Source organism: Rosa chinensis, chromosome 3, assembly GCF_002994745.2.
Source record: "Rosa chinensis cultivar Old Blush chromosome 3, RchiOBHm-V2, whole genome shotgun sequence".
NCBI classification, from domain to species: Eukaryota; Viridiplantae; Streptophyta; class Magnoliopsida; order Rosales; family Rosaceae; genus Rosa; species Rosa chinensis.
The window spans coordinates 38,071,219-38,090,186 of NC_037090.1; the positions used below are offsets into that span (position 1 = coordinate 38,071,219).

Sequence of the window (18,968 nt, forward strand, 5' to 3'; positions counted from 1 at the left end):
GATAGTCTGGTCTCGGACTTCCTTCACCTGATGTTGGGCTTCCTCCACCTCATGTTGGGCTTCCAAGCTCCTTCTTGGGTGGAACTGATGGCCTCACGTCGGGCTTCCTATGCTTGATGTTGGACTTCTACCACCTCGAGTTGGTGGAGCTCTATGGAAAGGACTATGCATTTTGGCATAGCTTTCGGAGAGAAGAGAAAGTTGAAGTCCCCCCTTCAGCCTTGTGAAGGCTGGGTATTTATAGGAGAAGAGAGTTGATGTGGAAAGGGAAAGGCGTGGCTCAATCCCATAAAATCGTGGTGTCAGCCTCCTACACTCTGCCTACTGACACTCTGGGATGGGCTGACAGAGTTGGTACGTGACAGATATCACCACCATGTGGTCCGATATGGTTGGTGCAGGGTCAGGGACATGTGTCGCCTATCCAAGCTTCCCTTTTCCTGGAATTACTCTTAGGCCATGCCTTATGTCAGAACTTGACACGTGGCATGGTTGGTGAGATTTTGCTTTGATTGGTGCTCCATGTCTCATCATGACAATTACATGTGCGTGAGCTTGGAGGTCGAGGCTTTAGCCTTGGAGCTCGTGGTCATGATCCTTAGAGGTCGAGGCTTCTAAGCTTGGGGGTCGAACTCTTGGTCTTGGGGATTGAGACTCTTGGTTCCTTTGGACTGTGCTATTATAGTAGTGAGGTCGTGATATGCTTTTGCCTTGCCATCCAAGATGGTGAGTCAATCACATGGTGACCGTCCAAGACTCAAGAGGTGGAGATCCAAGGTTGAAGACTTGGAGTACCAAAGTGAGGCATCTCACTAGTCATGATTATTTCCATCTTAGGGTTATCTTTTCTTTCTCGATGAAAGGTTTAAGTGCGTCGAAAGGTCAGAGTCCTATGTGGACTCTTTGACATTTCAACGCATACCACGTGGAATGGGTTGAAAAGTCCAAAGTATTTGTCGAACCAAATTATGACATCAACACCACTCTCCACCGAGCATGTTTAAGTACAAAAGCAAAATTCCCAAAATCAAGTTCAATTCAAGCGTAAACAGCAATCAAATGACTCAAAGATAGAGAAACTGAAACCCTAACCACTCAATGAACAAAACGATAAACTGAGTATAAGAAATTACGACCTGATGACCTTCTTGACATAATCGGAGATGATGGTTGACCAGTAAGGCCCCATGGCCACCGTGCCTTCAACAACCACGATCACCTACTCCTCCGTCATCGTGTGGTTGGCAAAGATCGTCAACCGTCTCTGTACTGCAGAAATGTGAGAGAGATGAGAGCCGGAGACGGAGACGGAATCAGAAGATGAAACGACGTCGTCTGCACTGTTTGGAGGGAATCGAATCCTTCCCGTCTCGTTCAATCAAACTACGTACGAAATGATGAGGAGAGGTCTTGGAGGCTCTGGTGTCGGCCTTAGACTCTAAGTGGTGCTCCTCGTCGAACATGGCTAGCTCCAATCTCACAAAGAGATATATTTTTGTATGGGTCAAGAGTCCGAATAGGTAAGGGTTCAAACGAGCTTGGGTAACGGGAGAGAGAGAGAGAGAGCTGTTAGTGGCAGTTTTTGTAATTAAATTTAACTTTAGTGGTAGGTTGTAAAGAAATAACCTTAATTATCATGGGGACATTTGTGTTACCTATATCTGTATTATAATAATACACTTCAAAATGACCTATTTTATCATTAATCTAAAATTAAAACCTGTATTAAAGATAAAATTTTTATTTTGAAAATACATTAATATTGAAGAACAGCTATAAGTCTTGAAAATTTTATTTTCTTTAATTGCATTTTTCTTTTATAGAGATTAATTATATTTAAATTCTAAAATTTTATTTATTCGTCTTAATATTCTCCACCGTTAAATCTAATTCCAATAATAATTGAGTATGACTGCATACAGAAAATGACCGACCATCTGAATTGGATCAGACCAGTCGCTGACTAGGGATTATTTTTGCTCAATTACCATATTGTTCTAGGGAATCAGAAATTGAGGGAAATTCGCTGTATGTTCTCATTGATAATAGGGGCATCTTTATATAGAGGATTACAATGCATAGAATCTCAATCATACAAGGAAAGTAATCGTATATAGGAATCTAGATCCTTCTAATTTAACCCTATTACCACTAGGTCAAGTAACCTAGAGTTTGGGTCAAACACAAATTAGAGTTTACTTGAACACGTATGATTTTCTAAATTTTTTTTTTTTTTGTTGAATATGATTTTCTAAAACTTAATTCAAAGATTGAGAGATATTTGGATAACTTAAATTAAAATTTATGATTTTATCATATTTACAATTAATCATTTTGAATTACTTTGTCATCTTCAATAATCAAATATTACCCACGTCTGTCTTGTTCTGATTTCAATACCCAAATTTTTGCAGAACCCAGTTCTGATCCCAAAATCCCAATTCGCCCGGATACCCAAGAATTTGCCTCCACGGTCGCGGTCGCGGTTGCCGTCGCCGTCGACCAAAACATCTGGCTCTCCACGAGTCGCATATGATGATCAAGGTATCAAGACATATGATGAGGAATATGTATTGCGCAGTTGCACGCGGAGGAGGCCTCGAGCCTTGCTATTTCTCAAGTCCTCGTCGTCATTTCACCTCTTCAATCAATAAGGTACCACTCTCATACCTTGTTTCATATATACATATATAGATATATGTTCAATCAACCCAATAATACTTGGACTTGATTTTGATTTTGAGGTATACCCATATGATTGAATTGGTTTCATATCATATGTCCAGCCGGTTTTAGGAAACATTCCAGAGTTTGTAAAGATAGTAGAAGTGGGTCCGAGAGATGGGCTCCAGAATGAGAAGCAGATTGTTCCTACTGACGTCAAGGTTCGGTTGATCCAAATGCTGGTTTCCTCCGGCCTCACTGTTGTTGAGGCTACCAGTTTTGTCTCTCCCAAATGGGTTCCGCAGGTAACCCATTAACTTATCATCATCATATGTCTTCAATCTTTATTCATGCTTGCTTATTGTAACTTATATTCATACTAGAACGAAGATCCATGCTTTTGTAACTCATCTATCTGTCATCCGTTATCTTAGTGTTGATGAATTTGTTGATCGATAGGCTGTCTACCACTGTCCTACTGTTGATGGATTTGAGCTTTTGATTTTGTAGTCTAAGATAAATGTTTTGGAGGCTGTTTTAGATTATGTCTGGTTTTCATCTTTGTTTTCTTAATCTACTTATACTTGTGCTCCCTGAAATCATACAAATTTTACTTGTCCAAAAAAGTTGTGTCTTTTTTGTGTTGTTCCAATTAATTTCTATTTCTTCATCTTTTTTTTTTATGTTTGTGCCCTTGAAACCAATACGAGTTTCATTTATAAATCAACATTGTTAGTATCTTTGAATTGAATTTCTCTACTAGCCATCTTTTTCATAGTGTAGTTTTCTTTACATGCCCAAGACTTATGGTTGGTGAATTTAAAATTGTATGGTATCTTGCTGACCTTTAAATTTCAGCTGGCAGATGCAAAGGATGTAATGGAGGCGATTCGGAATGTCGGAGGTGCTAGATTTCCCGTTTTAACCCCTAATCTCAAAGTGAGCATTTCCTAGTGAAAGCATTGTTTCTAAACTCAAATGGACGTGTGCAGTTAACTCATATGTCATAAAGCTTTCTTATAGGGTTTCGAGGCTGCTGTTGCTGCTGGTGCAAAGGAAGTTGCCATCTTTGCTTCAGCTTCTGAGTCTTTTTCAAAATCAAATATAAATTGCAGCATTGAAGACAGTCTTAGACGTTACCGTGATGTTGCTAGTGCCGCTAGAAAGCTTTCTATTCCTGTTCGTGGGTATAGCTCTTCCAACACCTTTGTTTTTTGGACACTATTCGAGTTCTTTGAGTTCTTATCTTCATTAGATGTTTGAAATATGAGAAACCAATTAAGTTTCTATTAAATCGTCCCCAGTGATGACTTTGAACTCTAACCTAATAAATGATTAATTAGACCACTAAATTATTCTTCTGGAGTAATGACATTGTTTTAGAGCTTACAAAATTTTTTCTTGTATTACTTTTCAATCCCAGCCTACCCTCTGAACCCTAAAAATTTTCTTCAAGAATTTAGACTTCTTTTAGGTCTTTTTCTTTATTTGTATTGTTTGACATATTTAACATGTTGAACATCATGTACCTTGCTGGGGACAAATGTCTGAGTTTCAGATGCTATTCATCCGCAGATGGTCAATGCATATGAATCAGGGGTAATTTGATATTATTTCCAACTGATCTAACCATTTAATGATTTTGCTAGATATATATCATGTGTTGTCGGCTGTCCAACGGAAGGAGCTGTACCCCCATCTCAAGTAGCATATGTGGCCAAAGAACTTTATGATATGGGTTGCTTTGACATTTCTCTTGGTGATACAATTGGTGTTGGTACTCCAGGTAAATGTTCTTTTCGTTGGTTGTCACTCAAGTTGGTACAACTGTTTTGCCTTTGTATCTATTCTAAAGCCGGGCTTAAACTGGTCATCAGACAATTATTGGTTGCATGTGGAAGTAGAAGGTGTTGTATGTATTCTAAGAGCAACTTCAGCCCTTATAATTTGAAAAACAATTCTTCTACTTCCTTCCAACTGCATGAATCACACAACTTATTTTTCTATAATTTGTTGAATTAGACTTATTAGATGTATATTAGACCTATCAACCTAAAGCACCTCTATGGGTCATCTAAATACTGTAGGAGCTTATTAGAATAGTCCAAACTGTCTGTTTTAGCTTTCTCTCGAAGTGAATTACCGGCCCACAATCTTGTGTAATGACTTTGGGAAAGGTAATTTTGTTTAGTAATTGCTTAATTGGTTTTAGGAAGATGTTGTCGGATAGGCTGGCGTGCTGTGTGGCGCTAGGCAGATTGTGCATTGAATGTGCTCTGATGTGAAACTGTAGTAGCCTAATTTATGATAGACCTCTTACAGGAACATTAGTCAACATTTGTATACATGTTTGAACCTTTGGATAGTTGTTGCACTTTTTTGTTAAGTTGATCTAAATTCTTTTTTATTTTTAGGTACCGTCATTCCAATGCTTGAAGAGGTGATTGATGTGGTCCCCACTGAAAACCTTGCTGTCCATTTCCATGACACTTATGGCCAAGCTCTTTCAAACATACTAGTATCTCTTCAGGTAACCATGCTGTGCATCTTGATTTTAGCATGGAAGCTTTTACCTTATGTGAGTGAGGGTGGCAATTTTTAACATGAATCAGACTAACATGATTATTCTACAGTAGATGTTTTTGTTCTGCATGACTATTTGTGTCTATTCCAAGAAAAATCATGTTCACTTTGTACTGTTGCCACTCATTTAACATTTGAAACAAAGAGTTCGTGTCAGTAAGGTTTTGTGACTTTATGACTAATTCCATTCATCTCAACTAAGAAACATATATACTAGATCATAAAAAGGTGCAAAAGCCTAACTTATGAATTAGGAAAGGGTAGATTGATGGGTACAAACATGTGTAAAACTCATTTCATTTTGACTTAAAAAGCACATAACACTGGTTTTGAATCCCCTATTTTAAGAAAGAAATCAATGATCCTCCCTATTGACATGAGTTTATACTTTTCATAGTTCCATTGGTAGGCAGTAGGCTTGTATACACTCCACTTACCTTTTGATGATTCTAGCCTTTTTCATGCAAATTAAGGTCTAAAAAAACTTGATTGGTTATTTTGTGTTGCTCGTTTCATTTATAAGCAGAATTATGACTTAATTTTGCAAATGAAAAATGTGGGATTGTAATTGAGGAATGGCTGAGTATTCATCAAATTGAATTTAAACGTTCATGAGTTGACCAAACTGATGTAGCAGCTGTTTTTGTTTCGTATCCCTGATTCTGAAGACTTTATTGATTGTTTTATAATTACAAATCTCTAAGATACAGAATGCCTAGTAAAATACCATTTCTGACAAATGAGCCAACTGACCAAATCCTAATCTTGGCCAACTTCACAAGTAACTTCAAGTTGTTTCTCTTAGTTTTCTAAAGGAGTGAACTTTGAATAGGTTCATGATTTATGATATAGATGTAAATCTTGGCAAGCTGATTGCAGTTTGCATCTTTCCCCTTGCAGTTCAATTCTTTGTTTGTCTGAATGTCCTCTCTGCTTGTAATGCGTCATCGGCTTTCTTATTTCTTTTTTTCTCTTTTTGAAGATGCAATGCATGATAGTAAGGACAACAAGTTTTGATCTTATAATCTTAGGATGCTTTCTTAAGATGGTAGAATGAGATGACATTTTTTCATCTTGGCAGATGGGCATCAGCACAGTGGATTCATCAGTTTCTGGTCTTGGGGGTTGTCCATATGCTAAAGGTGCTTCTGGCAATGTTGCCACTGAGGATGTTGTGTACATGCTTAATGGACTTGGAGTGAAGACCAACATAGATCTTCAAAAGCTCATGTTGGCTGGGGACTTTATCTGCAAGCACTTGGGGCGCTCACCTGGTTCAAAGACAGCTGTTGCCTTGAGTAAAGTCCCTGCTCAGACCTCTAAGCTATAAGGTTCCAGCACTATATATTTTAAGTCCCCATATCCAGTTAGTGTATTGCGAGCAGGCATAGAGCTCCAATTTGTCAGAAATGATTAGCTAATTTGTCGACCAAATAACTGTGTTAGGCGCATTGGCTGAAGTCTATAGGGGTGATAACTAACATGTCCACCAAATGTTCGTTGGTGCTAAAGAGTGACGTGTATTAAATCTGAAAATCGAATAGGGGATCCCAGGACTCATGTGAAACTATTAGGAAGGATGCTGTAAGGTTGAACAATGAAAGTCAGAAGATTTCCCTTTTTCTCAGGGATTTATCTAACATCCTTACCATTCCCCTCAATTCGAGGTTTACATTTGTTTGGTCAGGATTATGGGTGAATGTAGATAGCACTTTGCTTTTTATCTGGGAACTTTCGCATGCAATTTTGTCCTGCTTAACGAGCAAATCCACAAACCATAAATTGTAGGAGAATGAAATTCACACATTCTTTCTAGTTGAAATTTCTTTTTTTTGGTTACAAGGAGGCCCAAATATTTTGGTTGAAAATTTTATAACAAGACAAACTTTAAATTATTAAAAAATGAAATATGAAATGTGGATTGTGAGGCATCGTGCGGGCTATGAGAAAATGAAATGATGAATGTGAATTTCACTTCTCTTTGTAGAAATATGGCATGGTGCCCAGAAGTCAACACAGACAACACTGGTGCCCATAAGTCAACGTGGAAGGTGTTGTAATGTGGCTGTGTATGGAACTATGGTCTCAAACAACAAAAGTCGTTAGTCTCTTTGATCATCTCTTTGAGTATGTCTATGATTAATAGCTCCGGCCTAGCCATTTGCTTTTGCATGGTGTTGAGTGGGTCAAGTTGGTGCCCAACTTGTCTGTAAGCTCATGCATTGCTTCGGCTATGAAAATTGAATCTTTCTCCGCAGTTATGAATTCAAGTATAACCTGAATGTGATGCGTTACCGGAGTTTGTGCCTTTCCCCTGCTTTATAGAGGATGTCAACGTCTTTGCGTAACTAACCCAAGTGTGGTTACTTATCTTTTAAGTAAACAGAATTTGGAGGATTCTCCTCTACTTGGGTCATTTGAGTTATATTTGAATACCACAAGGCTTTGACCATGCATGTGTAGCGATATTATCTAGATTATCTAGGAGATTCTATCATTAAAAGGGTTCCCTACCTTTTAGGTGAGCTTACTCTTTCAGAATGCAGATCAGAAAGCATCACCAAATTCAATTGAGGGAACCCGTAATGCAGATTTGAGGGTACTCAAAATTTCTTCGAGAGCATCATACTCAGGGGCAATGTGAGCAAACATGAGTGTCTTTGCTTGCTCTCAAGATATCACAAAGACCAATCAAATGATTACAAACGAGAAAACCACAAATCATAATTTGTCTATGTAAGCTCAAGGTAACTAAACAATCTTACGGAGCGAGTCTTGGAGCAGTTGTGTGATCATTTTACTATTTCTATGCGGAACATGTGAATTCATTTGAGCAAGAGAGGCAATGACATCTTCTAAAGCTGAGAGAGATTTGCTAATATGTTGTGCCTCCTTTAATCTATCACCCATCACCTCAGATTTATCAATTTGTTTTCTTCCTGCTAAGTCAACTGAATCTATACAACCACGGAGAATATTTCTAGATATCAGGTAATTTCCATGAACATGAACTATTGAATAACTGGATATGGTAACATAAAGAAGTCAATATCAATAGCTTTTATGCAAATATAGGAATACCACTTTATTAAAGTAGCTTAACCAACCATTATATCTTTTTTGTTAATTCGTAACAAAAGTGGAACACCTACTAGAAAAAACCCATTTAGAGGCAAACAATGGTCCGTCCCAATAATTTTTCGTCCCCCAAACACATAAGTAGAGACAAATTTTTTGATTTTGTCCCTAAAAGTTTTGTTTTTCAGAATTATTCATTCAACGCTATTAGACACAAATAAATTTCAATTAAGGACAAAAACTAAGATTTAATTTGGTCTCCTATGTTTTTTTTATTTTGTAAATAATTGGTAAAAATTTGAGCGGGGAATTATGATGAATTTCAAAATTTGGACGAAAAGAAACAGAGGCGAAATTTTTTGCCCCTAATTCTATTGGCGATATTTTTGTTTTATTGAAGGTTTTTTTTGGTGGGGTTTAGCAATAGATAAGAAGAATTTTTGTTTTACTTACGTTTTCTTTTGGCAGGATCTAGCGAAGAGTTAATAAGTAGGAGACCTTTTAAGAGAATGTTAATTCAATACCAACACTTTGTAGAAGAGATGTCGAACTTGAAATTGTTGGTTCGAGCAGTAAAGATATTGAACAAAGCAACATAATCCTCGATGATTTTATCGATGATAATCCTCTAGATGAGAAATTACAATCAGGAGATGAAGATAACACTCGAGAAAGTGATGGATACAGCGATTTAGATTAAGGTAAATGATTTTAAATATATGTGGCTTGATAAGTGCATGCAAATCATCATTAGTTGCTTTTCCCTATATGGCTATGCCTTCCTAACTTATAATTAAACATCTTTCAGTCCTTAGCATAATTGCATATTATTGTTAACATGGTCTTTTTGTCAGTATGGTTAGTTAATTTCCATTTTTTTTTATTATTTAATTAATTCTGATGTTGACCATGTATGCAGGGAGGCTTTGCTTTCTTATCTTACCAAAATCACAACTGTTTCTTGTCTCTATTTCATACTAAATATCCACTTTTATAGAATTGGATTAATCAATGTCAGATGCTCTGGGAATTAATGTGTTATTTGTTTTGTTTTTTTTTTTTTTTAACATGGTTTAAATTTCAAGCTGGTATTGATATTCATTCTGGATATTTACTATAAAGATATTTTTATTTAGCTTACTTATGGATTTTCATTATTGATATTAACTTTTGGTGTTCGATTTTCATTACATTGTGTAGTTGGATGAATATGTGGCTTGGACAATGTAGATTAATTATGTGGTCGGCTCCTGCCTTGATCCCCTTACAGTTAAGGTAAACCCTTTCTTTGGGCCTATAGGTTTGATCACATGCTTTGTCTCATGTTTGTTTGCTATTCTTTAGTTGCCTAACTCAAGTTTAAACCATTGGTATCTTGTGTGTATTTTTGCTTTGATTAGTTGGTAAGCATTCAATGTGCGGTTTTGGTATTGAAAACTAACTTTTGTTTAATTTGATGTTTTGCACTGATTAAATAATGTTTTATGCTCATCATGAACCCATTTCTGTACAACGTTATGATTGCTTTCTTTGATATTTCCTTGTCAAATCCTATTTACTCCTTTTGGTATTCCTTGTCAAGGTCCACCATATATATTTTCATCTCCTCAGTTTCATGAATTTTGTTGGGGTCAACAGTGTTTTATGATTAAGGCTTTTGGTGCAGGTGTACTGATCGGACACATGTTCAAGGACAGTCACCATATGCCTCTGGTTCTCCATCAAAAGCCGTCTGCATTTCTGATCTTAATTACTTATAGATATTATTTCAAGTTGAAGATTTGTGAAGCATATTATGAAAGTGCTCAATTTGTTCATGTTACTTGGATTTGAAAAAATAGTTGATGTTAGGGCTCTGTTTCTTACTATATTATCCATAATAAATTCAAATTTTTGGTAAAAACAAATTCTATTTATATAATTAATGACAACCCTTAGATTTGTTGCCTAATATAATTCAATAATTTATTAAAATTAAAATTAAATTTAAAAATAATTTAAAATTTGAGAATAAAAGGAGACGAAGTGAATTCGTCCCCTATTCGTCTGATTGAGGCCATTAAATTTAAAATAAAATGTAAAAAATATATATATAAAAGGAGACAGACTGAGTTTCATCCCCTATTTCTCCGATTGGCGCCATTAAATTTGAAAAAAAAAATTAAATTTTGAATTAAAAGGTGATGGAGTGAGTTCGTCTCTTATTCCTCTGATTGGCGCCAATTTATATTTCTTCTTCAAATACATTAGGAGATGGAATATCGGTCGTTGCTTTAAACAATTTGGAACGAGCATTAGGAGACTACTTTAGCCAAAGCGCGGTTCCGTCTCAAATTTTTTTAAGGGACGAATTCTCAGCTATAAGAGACAAAATAATTTTGTCCCTGAATGGGTTTTCTCTAGTAGTGGAAACATAAATTGGTTCGAATAGATGCAAACTCAATTTTTTTTTCTTAACAAACTTTTATTTATTGTCCCAATTAGGCCTAAAAGGCATAGCACTAGTGATGCTTTGGACTTGGGCTCTAGTATTGTATATTTCTGACAATGACTCTATCAAGTCATGAGAATATATTATTCATTCCCCTAAAAAAAATAAAAAAAATCCTGTATTTTATGATACCTTTGCTGCCAATTTTTTTCTTAAAATCGAATTTAGCATGAGGAGAATTGTCAAATATATTTTAGTGTTTTTAGCACTAAATTATTTAAAAAAAATTAATTATGGGTTTTATTGCTGTGAGAGCATTCAATTGGAAAACATGTAGGCATGATTCTCTTCTAGAAAGATTTCACATTTCAACTATATATCAAAGCCACAAAGAAAGGAATGAAAAAAGCAGAACAACAAGAGGATGACTGAAGAGATGAAAAGTTGGAGATACTAACCGTGACAAATATATAGATATCTTCTGAATTAAATTAGATATTATAATCCAAAAGCTGAATTATTTTACTTTTTTGAATCTCGTGTTTTAACCAAATAGTTAATTTCCAAATTGCTACACAAATTGTTTGTTTACAGTTTCTAACCGTTGGAAACTTCTGTTTCGGATGCTTAATATTTAAGCAAGTTGAACTGAGTATTCTCACAGATCTTGTAAAGCTGGTCAAGTTTTTTTTCCTTTCTTTCTGAGAAATCTTAAAAGTAAATAAAAAAAAATTTGTTGTTTAATTATAAAAACAATACTCATATAAACAAGTTAATAGGTACGAGGCGCAACAATATGATGACCGCCATAGAAACTCAGGTAACTATAATAATTGTCATTTTAGTTATACATATCTAAAAACTTCTCTTTTACTCACTTCCACTTTCTCTCTTTGTTGCTTTCCATACACAAAATTGACCCCCCAAAAAAAAAAATGATCTATTTTGCAAATTTTCTCGACACATCATGAACAGTACACTCATCATCACTTTGCACTCCCATACCTTCATTTCCCTTCAGTAAAAACCGACGGTCTCCTATGCAAAGCTTAACTAACACCGATGGTTTGGTTTTCACGATGGTGAAGGAATTAGTGATGGAATGAAACTTTTGCTAACAACAAGAAAGAGTAGTATAGTTCCCATTTTGCATATTTGAGTGCACTTAATGTTTCTTGTGAGCATCCTACTCAGAACCAATGTGAACAAACATGAGGGTCTTTACTTGACCTCCTAATATCAATAAGACCATTTAAATTATTACAAAGAAGACAACCACAAATGAGCATTTTTCTATGTAAGGTCAAGGTTAGAAGCAATCTCTTGATGTAGTTGTGTGAGTTTACTATTTCTATATGGAACATATGAGTTTGAGCAAGAGAAGTAATGACATCTCTTGAAGTTGATAGAGATTTGTTAATATATATGTTGTGTCTCCTATAATCTAGCACCCGTCACCTCAGATTTATCAACTCTTTTACCTCTTACTAAGTCAATTATATGCATACAACCATGGAGAATACTTCTAGATGTCATGTTATTTCGTGAACATTAACTGTCAGACAACCATGGAGATATATAACTGCCATGCCCACTGTAACTTTCAAGCATTTGAACATAAATTCCATAGCGAATAATGTCCTTTCTTAATTTTTATATATAGATGAAATAAATCATTCAGTGCTCTGTAATTCACACATCGACTTTCCTCTGTAATCTCACTCGGTCCAGTCTATATTGGTGAACAATATAAATCCACAAATTAGTTTATAATTTGTCAGGGTCAATAACCTAAATCATATTATATGATGAGATTTGATAACCTTTTCCACATATTATACCAGACTATAATTAAGTTTCTCTATATATAATAGTTTATCCACATAAAGCATATTAGTTTATAATTCCACGTATCATACTGTAGTATAATTTTTTCTAATCATGTTTGGCCACAAGCAAATATACAGACATTGTAACCATAAAAAACATATCGAATGTGAGGTTGCGTATCTTAAAAAAAAAAACCTCCTCCGCACGGACACAAAAGTGTTATTACATTCATGGTTGCTTCATTATCCTCTAGTACTTTAGAAATTGGATTACCTTTAAAATGAGTCATGATACAAAGCAGTTTGTCAGTTTGATGTGCCTGGATATGTTACCGCTGATTTTGGTAAATAGGCTTTGGTCAGATCCAAAACTTGAGTTTGACGTATACTTTCTCCCTGACATCTCCTTCCATCAGTTGTCCTGGCTGTGTTTGAAATTCTGGTGAAAGCATGTATACCATGTTAATGTCTACATCATCTTTAGATTTGGTTTGCATTGACTCAATGACTTCAACTTTGATCATTTTTTCATAAAACAAGAAGTTGGTGAATCGATTATGGGACACAATAATTTTGGTGAATCTAGCCGCGAATTAATGTAGCATTACAAGCGTCTTTGGTGTTGGCCACAAAATAACAAGTCATTGTGGTTTTACTTCCCACGGCAACTTCTAATGGTATCACACATTTGACTCTTGCGATATCTCTTGAATAGTTACGTATGGAAATACCGTTGGTACAAAATCATCTTCGGTCTGTTGAAGATAGTGCACGATTGAAGATATGTTTCGTCTTTTGTTTCATTTGTCTTGTGTCATAATTTGTTCAGAAAATGAATATGCAGCTTTGATGCAGTCATAGCTTATCTTGATACATAGATTTATATGAAAATCGCTCAACGACTCAAGTAACCTAATTCATATAGTTATGGGCCATATAACACGCTTTCCATTGGTTTGAGGCATTCACTATTTAGATTGAAACTGTTCGGACAGATGTGGTATAACCATTTGAGTGAATATTAGATCGGGATGAGATACGTGAATAATAAGTTATGCCTAATGTGTTTATTAAGAAATCAAGTTCTGAGTTCCCTATCATAATAACTAGCAATAGTTGCCCGCGCGTTGCTGCGAGAGTATGACTTGATTCTTTTAGTTTCTTGTGGGAATTACTGATGTATAATTGTAGACATGAACTTGTGGAAGTTGTTTAGGTTATGCAACTCAATCTCGGAAACTCACCAGAACATGGAAAGCAGTGTACTGTTTGATGGATTTCTCTCAGACGGAAGTCAGATTTTGTGGGTTTGATTATGTTGTTATCATAAATAGGTCTATTTGTTACTGTAGAAAACTGTTCCATCCAAGTCGGACAGCAAAATTTTGGTAGAATTGCCTCATAATCGTACCCAAAATTAACTGGCTGGCTTGGATGGACCAGTCCTCAATTGTAGGAGATAGCACTATTGATGAGAACAATAATCTGGAAAAGCAACAGATAAAGTGAACAATAAAGAGATTTACCAATCATACTTCAGATTCCAGAATACTAGACCATACAACGAACAGAACAAAGGACAAAGAGATGGAATATGGAATAATGATATCTAAAAAGCATACCAAGATTGAAGTAGTGGTTCCAAATCTTGGTAATGATTGATTGTGAGTTGTAAACATAATAAAATTATGAGTTCAATAAATTGTGTAAAAACAAATCGAAACAAAGATTGAATGTAGTCCTGCTATGTGTGAAAACTTGCAAGTGAAATGAAATGTAAGAAAAAGCTTGATTATGCAAACCACAAAATATGACATGATATTTAGACTAATTGGCAAAACATACACCAGGCGTTTAAGGTGATATGATATGTAATAAAGAACTGTATTGTAAAGAACCGTTTATGAAGAAATGGAATTTAAACATTACAAATTACTACATATAGTTAAGTCAATACAGTACTGATAGAGTATTTGATTCAAAGGAAGCTAGTACAACCCAGCCAGAGTAGCTGGCACTGGTTGTCCAAAAAATTAACTGCTTCCATTGTTCAAAGATCATTAGATCTGTTATCACTGCTGAAACAACTGGAGCTAATTATCAAAAAGTTGGACTGGAGTTTGACCAAAAAATTAATACCTCCAGTTCCCAAAAGATACAGTTGTTTCGTTGACTATAGCTGTACACAAAATGGAGTCAGCGCAGGTATAATTAGATAAAATAAGTTACAGCTGTACAGAGGAGCAATTTAGATTCAGTCTGCCTTTTCTTTCTGAAGTTGTTCTTTGCTTGCTGATGATGACACTGATGATGCCGATATCATTGCTCCACGCTTGGTCTCCTTCTCACTTTAAATCAAAGAACAGGTCGTTATTATTTGTAGGAATTGAAGATAGATCAAACAGTATAAGAAAATACAAGCACTACTGCAGAAGGCAGATTAATGCAATCACTTTATCAAAGTCATTTTATCTATGTAGAGTAAATTAGTTAAGTATTTAGTTGTAAGGAATTAATTATAAGGTGTGGCACGTTGACTACTTTGAACAGATTATAAGGTTTTCATAATAAAAAAATGTTAAAGAATTAAATCACGAATTTATAGCAGATTTATAAAACTGTATGCAAAAGTTATTTTCACACGTAAAACAGTGAAATTGAGATTGACTAATGCTTACTTCTTGGCTTTTTTCTCAGGCTCCACGATGCACAAAGCTTTTCCACTTGCTTCAATGTTTCTTTTTCTTTCAGTTGAAAGCCGCTCCGGTGGTACAGTGGTTGGGGTTTGTTCCACCATTGATGCAAAGGATTGCTTACTTGGGAAAATGTTTCTGACCATCAGCTCGCTATATTCATTGACTGTGATTTCAAAGAGATAGGTTTCATCAGTTGTCTTCTTAATCTCTTCTGGTAGTGTCTGCTCTGTTGGATACAGTCTTTTGTTCACCAGATCTTGACAATTGATGCCAAACAGTTGCTCTGCCTGTCTCCCCATCAGAATGAGCGTTGCTTGATTATTATCATCTCGAATGGTGACATATACTTTGCAACTGCAGGCAAAAAGAAATGCGTTACATTGAATGTAAATTTCAATTAATTTCAACTAATTATGACATGGACTTCCTTTAAATGAAGTTGGTTTTCATTAAAGTTGTAATGTTCTTATTAGCTGCACAATTAATGTTTGGAAATAAGGTTGTTAGTTGATTTACCATGGCACAGCTATTTGCACATCATGTTTAGGACAAATTAATTCACCGCTGTTCTCTCTTTGCTTCAGTTGTTTAAAACACTTTGAACAGCCTCTATACCACCAACCATTATGGACTGGAAACCGGAGGATCGAAGCAGTGCAATACACTGTTTTATTCTGCAATGTAAAGTGCAAACACTTAAGTAAGATATTTTTACTCAAATATGTAATTAGAGGAACGTAGAAATGAAAATTATTTGTCATACCATGTATATATTAGGATCCAATGTGTTTAATTCAAAGACCGACTTTGTTGTTTTGTCTTTCATCTCTTCTACTGTTGGCCGTTTGAAAGGTAAAGGAAGTACTTTCACTTTGTCGCCTGCTTTTGAGAACCTGGAATTTGTTTACACTGTGGGATTAATATTTTGAAATGGCAATGCTGGAATTTTGACTTTAGATGAATGATTTGACTGATACAGCAATGTTGCAATAAAAATGACTCACTCAGCTTTGTATTCATTTGCTATTGGAATATCTGGATTGATGATGATGCATGTATGGCATGTTGTTGCTGCTGTTACCCGTTCTGTGAGTTATAAAAATAATTATATGTAGTTGTCAGCTGTAAGAATAATCAGTATCGTTGTTTTTAATTAATGTTTACCTTGGAATTTGGTCAACCTTAAACCCGTGAATACAGCAAGCACTGGTGGGGATAACTGTTTAACTCTTTCCATATCAAACTTTCTAGCTATGTCACCCCAGAAGGTAATTCTGATATCCTCCCTCCTGCATTTTTCAAAAGGTGGTTTTCAATTTCTTGTCAAAGCATTGAATATATGTAATGGATCAAGTAATCTGGAAATAACATACCTCAAATTTTCTACAAAGATTTCACATTTTGATTCCAATTTTCCAGTGTGTCTGACAGTAACTTGATGTTCTGGTATGAGTGATTTGATACAACCGTAAACATCTTGCATAAAAAATAAAAATAAAAATTGTTAGCATGATTTGACTTTTAATATAATGTATAAATTTAGAAGTTGTTTATTTAGAACTGATAAACATACCCTTAAGTACTGTCTGAGTCCTCATCTGGTCCTCCAAGTTGTCAAAATGAAGGAAGTTAAATGAATGTTCTGGGATTGGAGGGAATGCATCCATTACAGGCTCAAACTTTGTTGACCCATTGAAACGAAGTTCTACCACGTGATCAGCAACTTTATATTTTGATATAGGTTTTCGGTTATAGAAATTGGTAATGTCATACACCTGCCCTTCTTCCATTTTGTTGGACATGTAAGGATAAGCAGATTCCTCAATTAAACCGTGAATAGCATGTCCCTGCACAGACTTAGAAATGAAGAAAGTTATGTTAAAGAGTTTTGAAACAATTATGGTAATTGTAAAAAGAAAATTGTAAAACCCTTGCCTCTTCGTCGACTAACAGATAATGGAGGCCATCGTATATGTCACTGTTATACTTTTTCGGTCTCCACAGTCTGGATGCACGAACTCTGATTTTGAAAGTAATCTGATACGGTCTTATGTGACGAAGCAATGTATGCTCTATGTTTTGTTCAAGCTGAAAATGAGAGGGAAACTGTATTAGAAGAGAAGGTATAAGTCGTGAAGGCACTTCGTTTCAATATTGTTGACATTGTTCATAGATTGATATTTTTGAAAGGAACTTACTTCCATGATTCAACTGTCTACAGTGGACCTGCAGAAGTGCATAAATAAGGATCCCATTGAAATAAAATAATTGTAAGTGGATTTGAATGAGTTTGCATTTAAGGTTCAAGTACCAAAAAAAGAGCCTTGCTGTCATCCAAAAACAAAAAAAAAAAGTCTTGCTAATTTGAAGGCATAGAACATAAAACAGTTCAAAGTGTATCCAAATGTCAGTAAGAGTGTATAATATGTCCATGTACGTAGTTCAGAGGTAAAGTTGAATTCAGGAATCAGAGGTAAAGTCTACATTAGGACTGAAAGTTGATTCAAGTTGGAAAAAAACAAAAAAAAAAAAGGAAAAAAACTGCAAGGAAAAACACTGCAATTTAGTTCTATGCAATTAATTGTATGCAATGAATCCTGATATGTATAACTTTTAGCTTTTCAGTTCCATTTTACTGCTTCAAAAAAGAAAGTGAAAAAACAAAGGCAAAAGTAGTACTATAACATCAGAAAAGAAGAAGAGCAGTCTTAGCCCTCTTCCTTGTCTCATAACCTTAAACCATATATATTACTCTTACAATTTTTAAAATATTTTGAATGAGTCAGAACAAAAAGAGTGTTCAACAAAGTAAATTATCTGCAGTGAACAAAGTCTGTGGATATAAAGGTGTATAATGCACCAAGTTGTTCAGATCCGAAACTGTGGAGTGAACAGAGTCTGTAAAATGTAAAAACTAATATCATCTAACAGAATCAAAATTATTAGAATAGAAGAATATTGACAAAAAAACACAGGGATAAAATTTGTTTTTCACTGCAACCTTGTTATCTCAGATTAGTAGGCAGGGCAGATCCAACTTTCGGAACTGTTTCAAAACAAAAGGAGAGATCAGGATTGGGACTCTCGGAACCCATTAGTTTATGAACAAAGATGACATTAAATAAGCGATATCTCACCAAAGCCTGATGTCCATTTTGACGAATAAGGATGTTGTCGGCTCAAAGTGGGTGCTTTTCTCGAATTGGAATGCTACTGCAGATGTTTCTTATATGCTGTGAACCATTCAGGGCAAAAACGTAATCCCAAATTGGACCCCCCCCCCCCCCGGCCTTTTTGAGTACTATTTGTCCGGTTCTGGAATCTAGAATCATCAGGATGCTTCATTTTGTCTGGATGCAGGAACATCATGCATTATCGTATTCTAGCTTCAATCTACTTTGTAGTTGGTATTAGCTCTCTCACTCTGTACAGAATGTCCAATTTTTACTTCAATTGCCAAAGTGTTGGGCACCATAAGAGATTGACGTTGCTTTCAATATGTGGATAGCTCATTGTCAGCAGATATTTCATTTATGTTCTCCCTTCTTATATCATTTAATCGATAATTAATAATATAAGAATATTAAATAACAGAAAAATGTGAATAAGAGTTATAAAACAAAGTCTTAATTAATAATGTGTTATTTTAATACATGCCCAGTTTCTTGATTTTGAAGCTCGGAAGAT

At 35.3% G+C, this 18,968-nt stretch overlaps 2 protein-coding genes across 10 annotated transcripts; one reads left to right on the forward strand and one right to left on the reverse strand.

The window, feature by feature from the left end:
- The first annotated feature begins 2,353 nt into the window (after positions 1 to 2,353).
- LOC112194740 (hydroxymethylglutaryl-CoA lyase, mitochondrial) lies at positions 2,354 to 6,978 on the forward strand. Of its 3 annotated transcripts, none has more exons than XM_024334958.2 (7): positions 2,354 to 2,655; positions 2,745 to 2,969; positions 3,523 to 3,603; positions 3,688 to 3,851; positions 4,314 to 4,450; positions 5,079 to 5,194; positions 6,329 to 6,978. In XM_024334958.2, exons 2-7 carry the CDS (start codon positions 2,901 to 2,903, stop codon positions 6,575 to 6,577), a joined length of 816 nt encoding a protein of 271 aa, XP_024190726.1. In that variant the 5' UTR covers positions 2,354 to 2,655; positions 2,745 to 2,900; the 3' UTR covers positions 6,578 to 6,978. The 3 variants fall into 3 exon arrangements, with proteins under 3 accessions (XP_024190726.1, XP_024190725.1, XP_024190727.1); XM_024334957.2 differs by having other exon boundaries at positions 2,787 to 2,969; XM_024334959.2 differs by having other exon boundaries at positions 2,797 to 2,969.
- A 7,489-nt stretch (positions 6,979 to 14,467) lies between these two features.
- LOC112193432 lies at positions 14,468 to 18,530 on the reverse strand. 7 transcript variants are annotated; one of them, XM_024333580.2, is made up of 12 exons: positions 18,419 to 18,530; positions 18,283 to 18,327; positions 17,480 to 17,507; positions 17,217 to 17,369; positions 16,855 to 17,128; positions 16,655 to 16,757; positions 16,446 to 16,570; positions 16,286 to 16,367; positions 16,045 to 16,174; positions 15,798 to 15,955; positions 15,264 to 15,635; positions 14,468 to 14,933 (listed from the first exon to the last, which is right to left on the reverse strand). In XM_024333580.2, exons 3-12 carry the CDS (start codon positions 17,483 to 17,485, stop codon positions 14,840 to 14,842), a joined length of 1,497 nt encoding a protein of 498 aa, XP_024189348.1. In that variant the 5' UTR covers positions 17,486 to 17,507; positions 18,283 to 18,327; positions 18,419 to 18,530; the 3' UTR covers positions 14,468 to 14,839. The 7 variants fall into 7 exon arrangements, with proteins under 7 accessions (XP_024189348.1, XP_024189346.1, XP_040372109.1 ...); XM_024333578.2 differs by having other exon boundaries at positions 17,480 to 18,179; XM_040516175.1 differs by having other exon boundaries at positions 17,480 to 18,327.
- Positions 18,531 to 18,968: the final 438 nt, after the last annotated feature.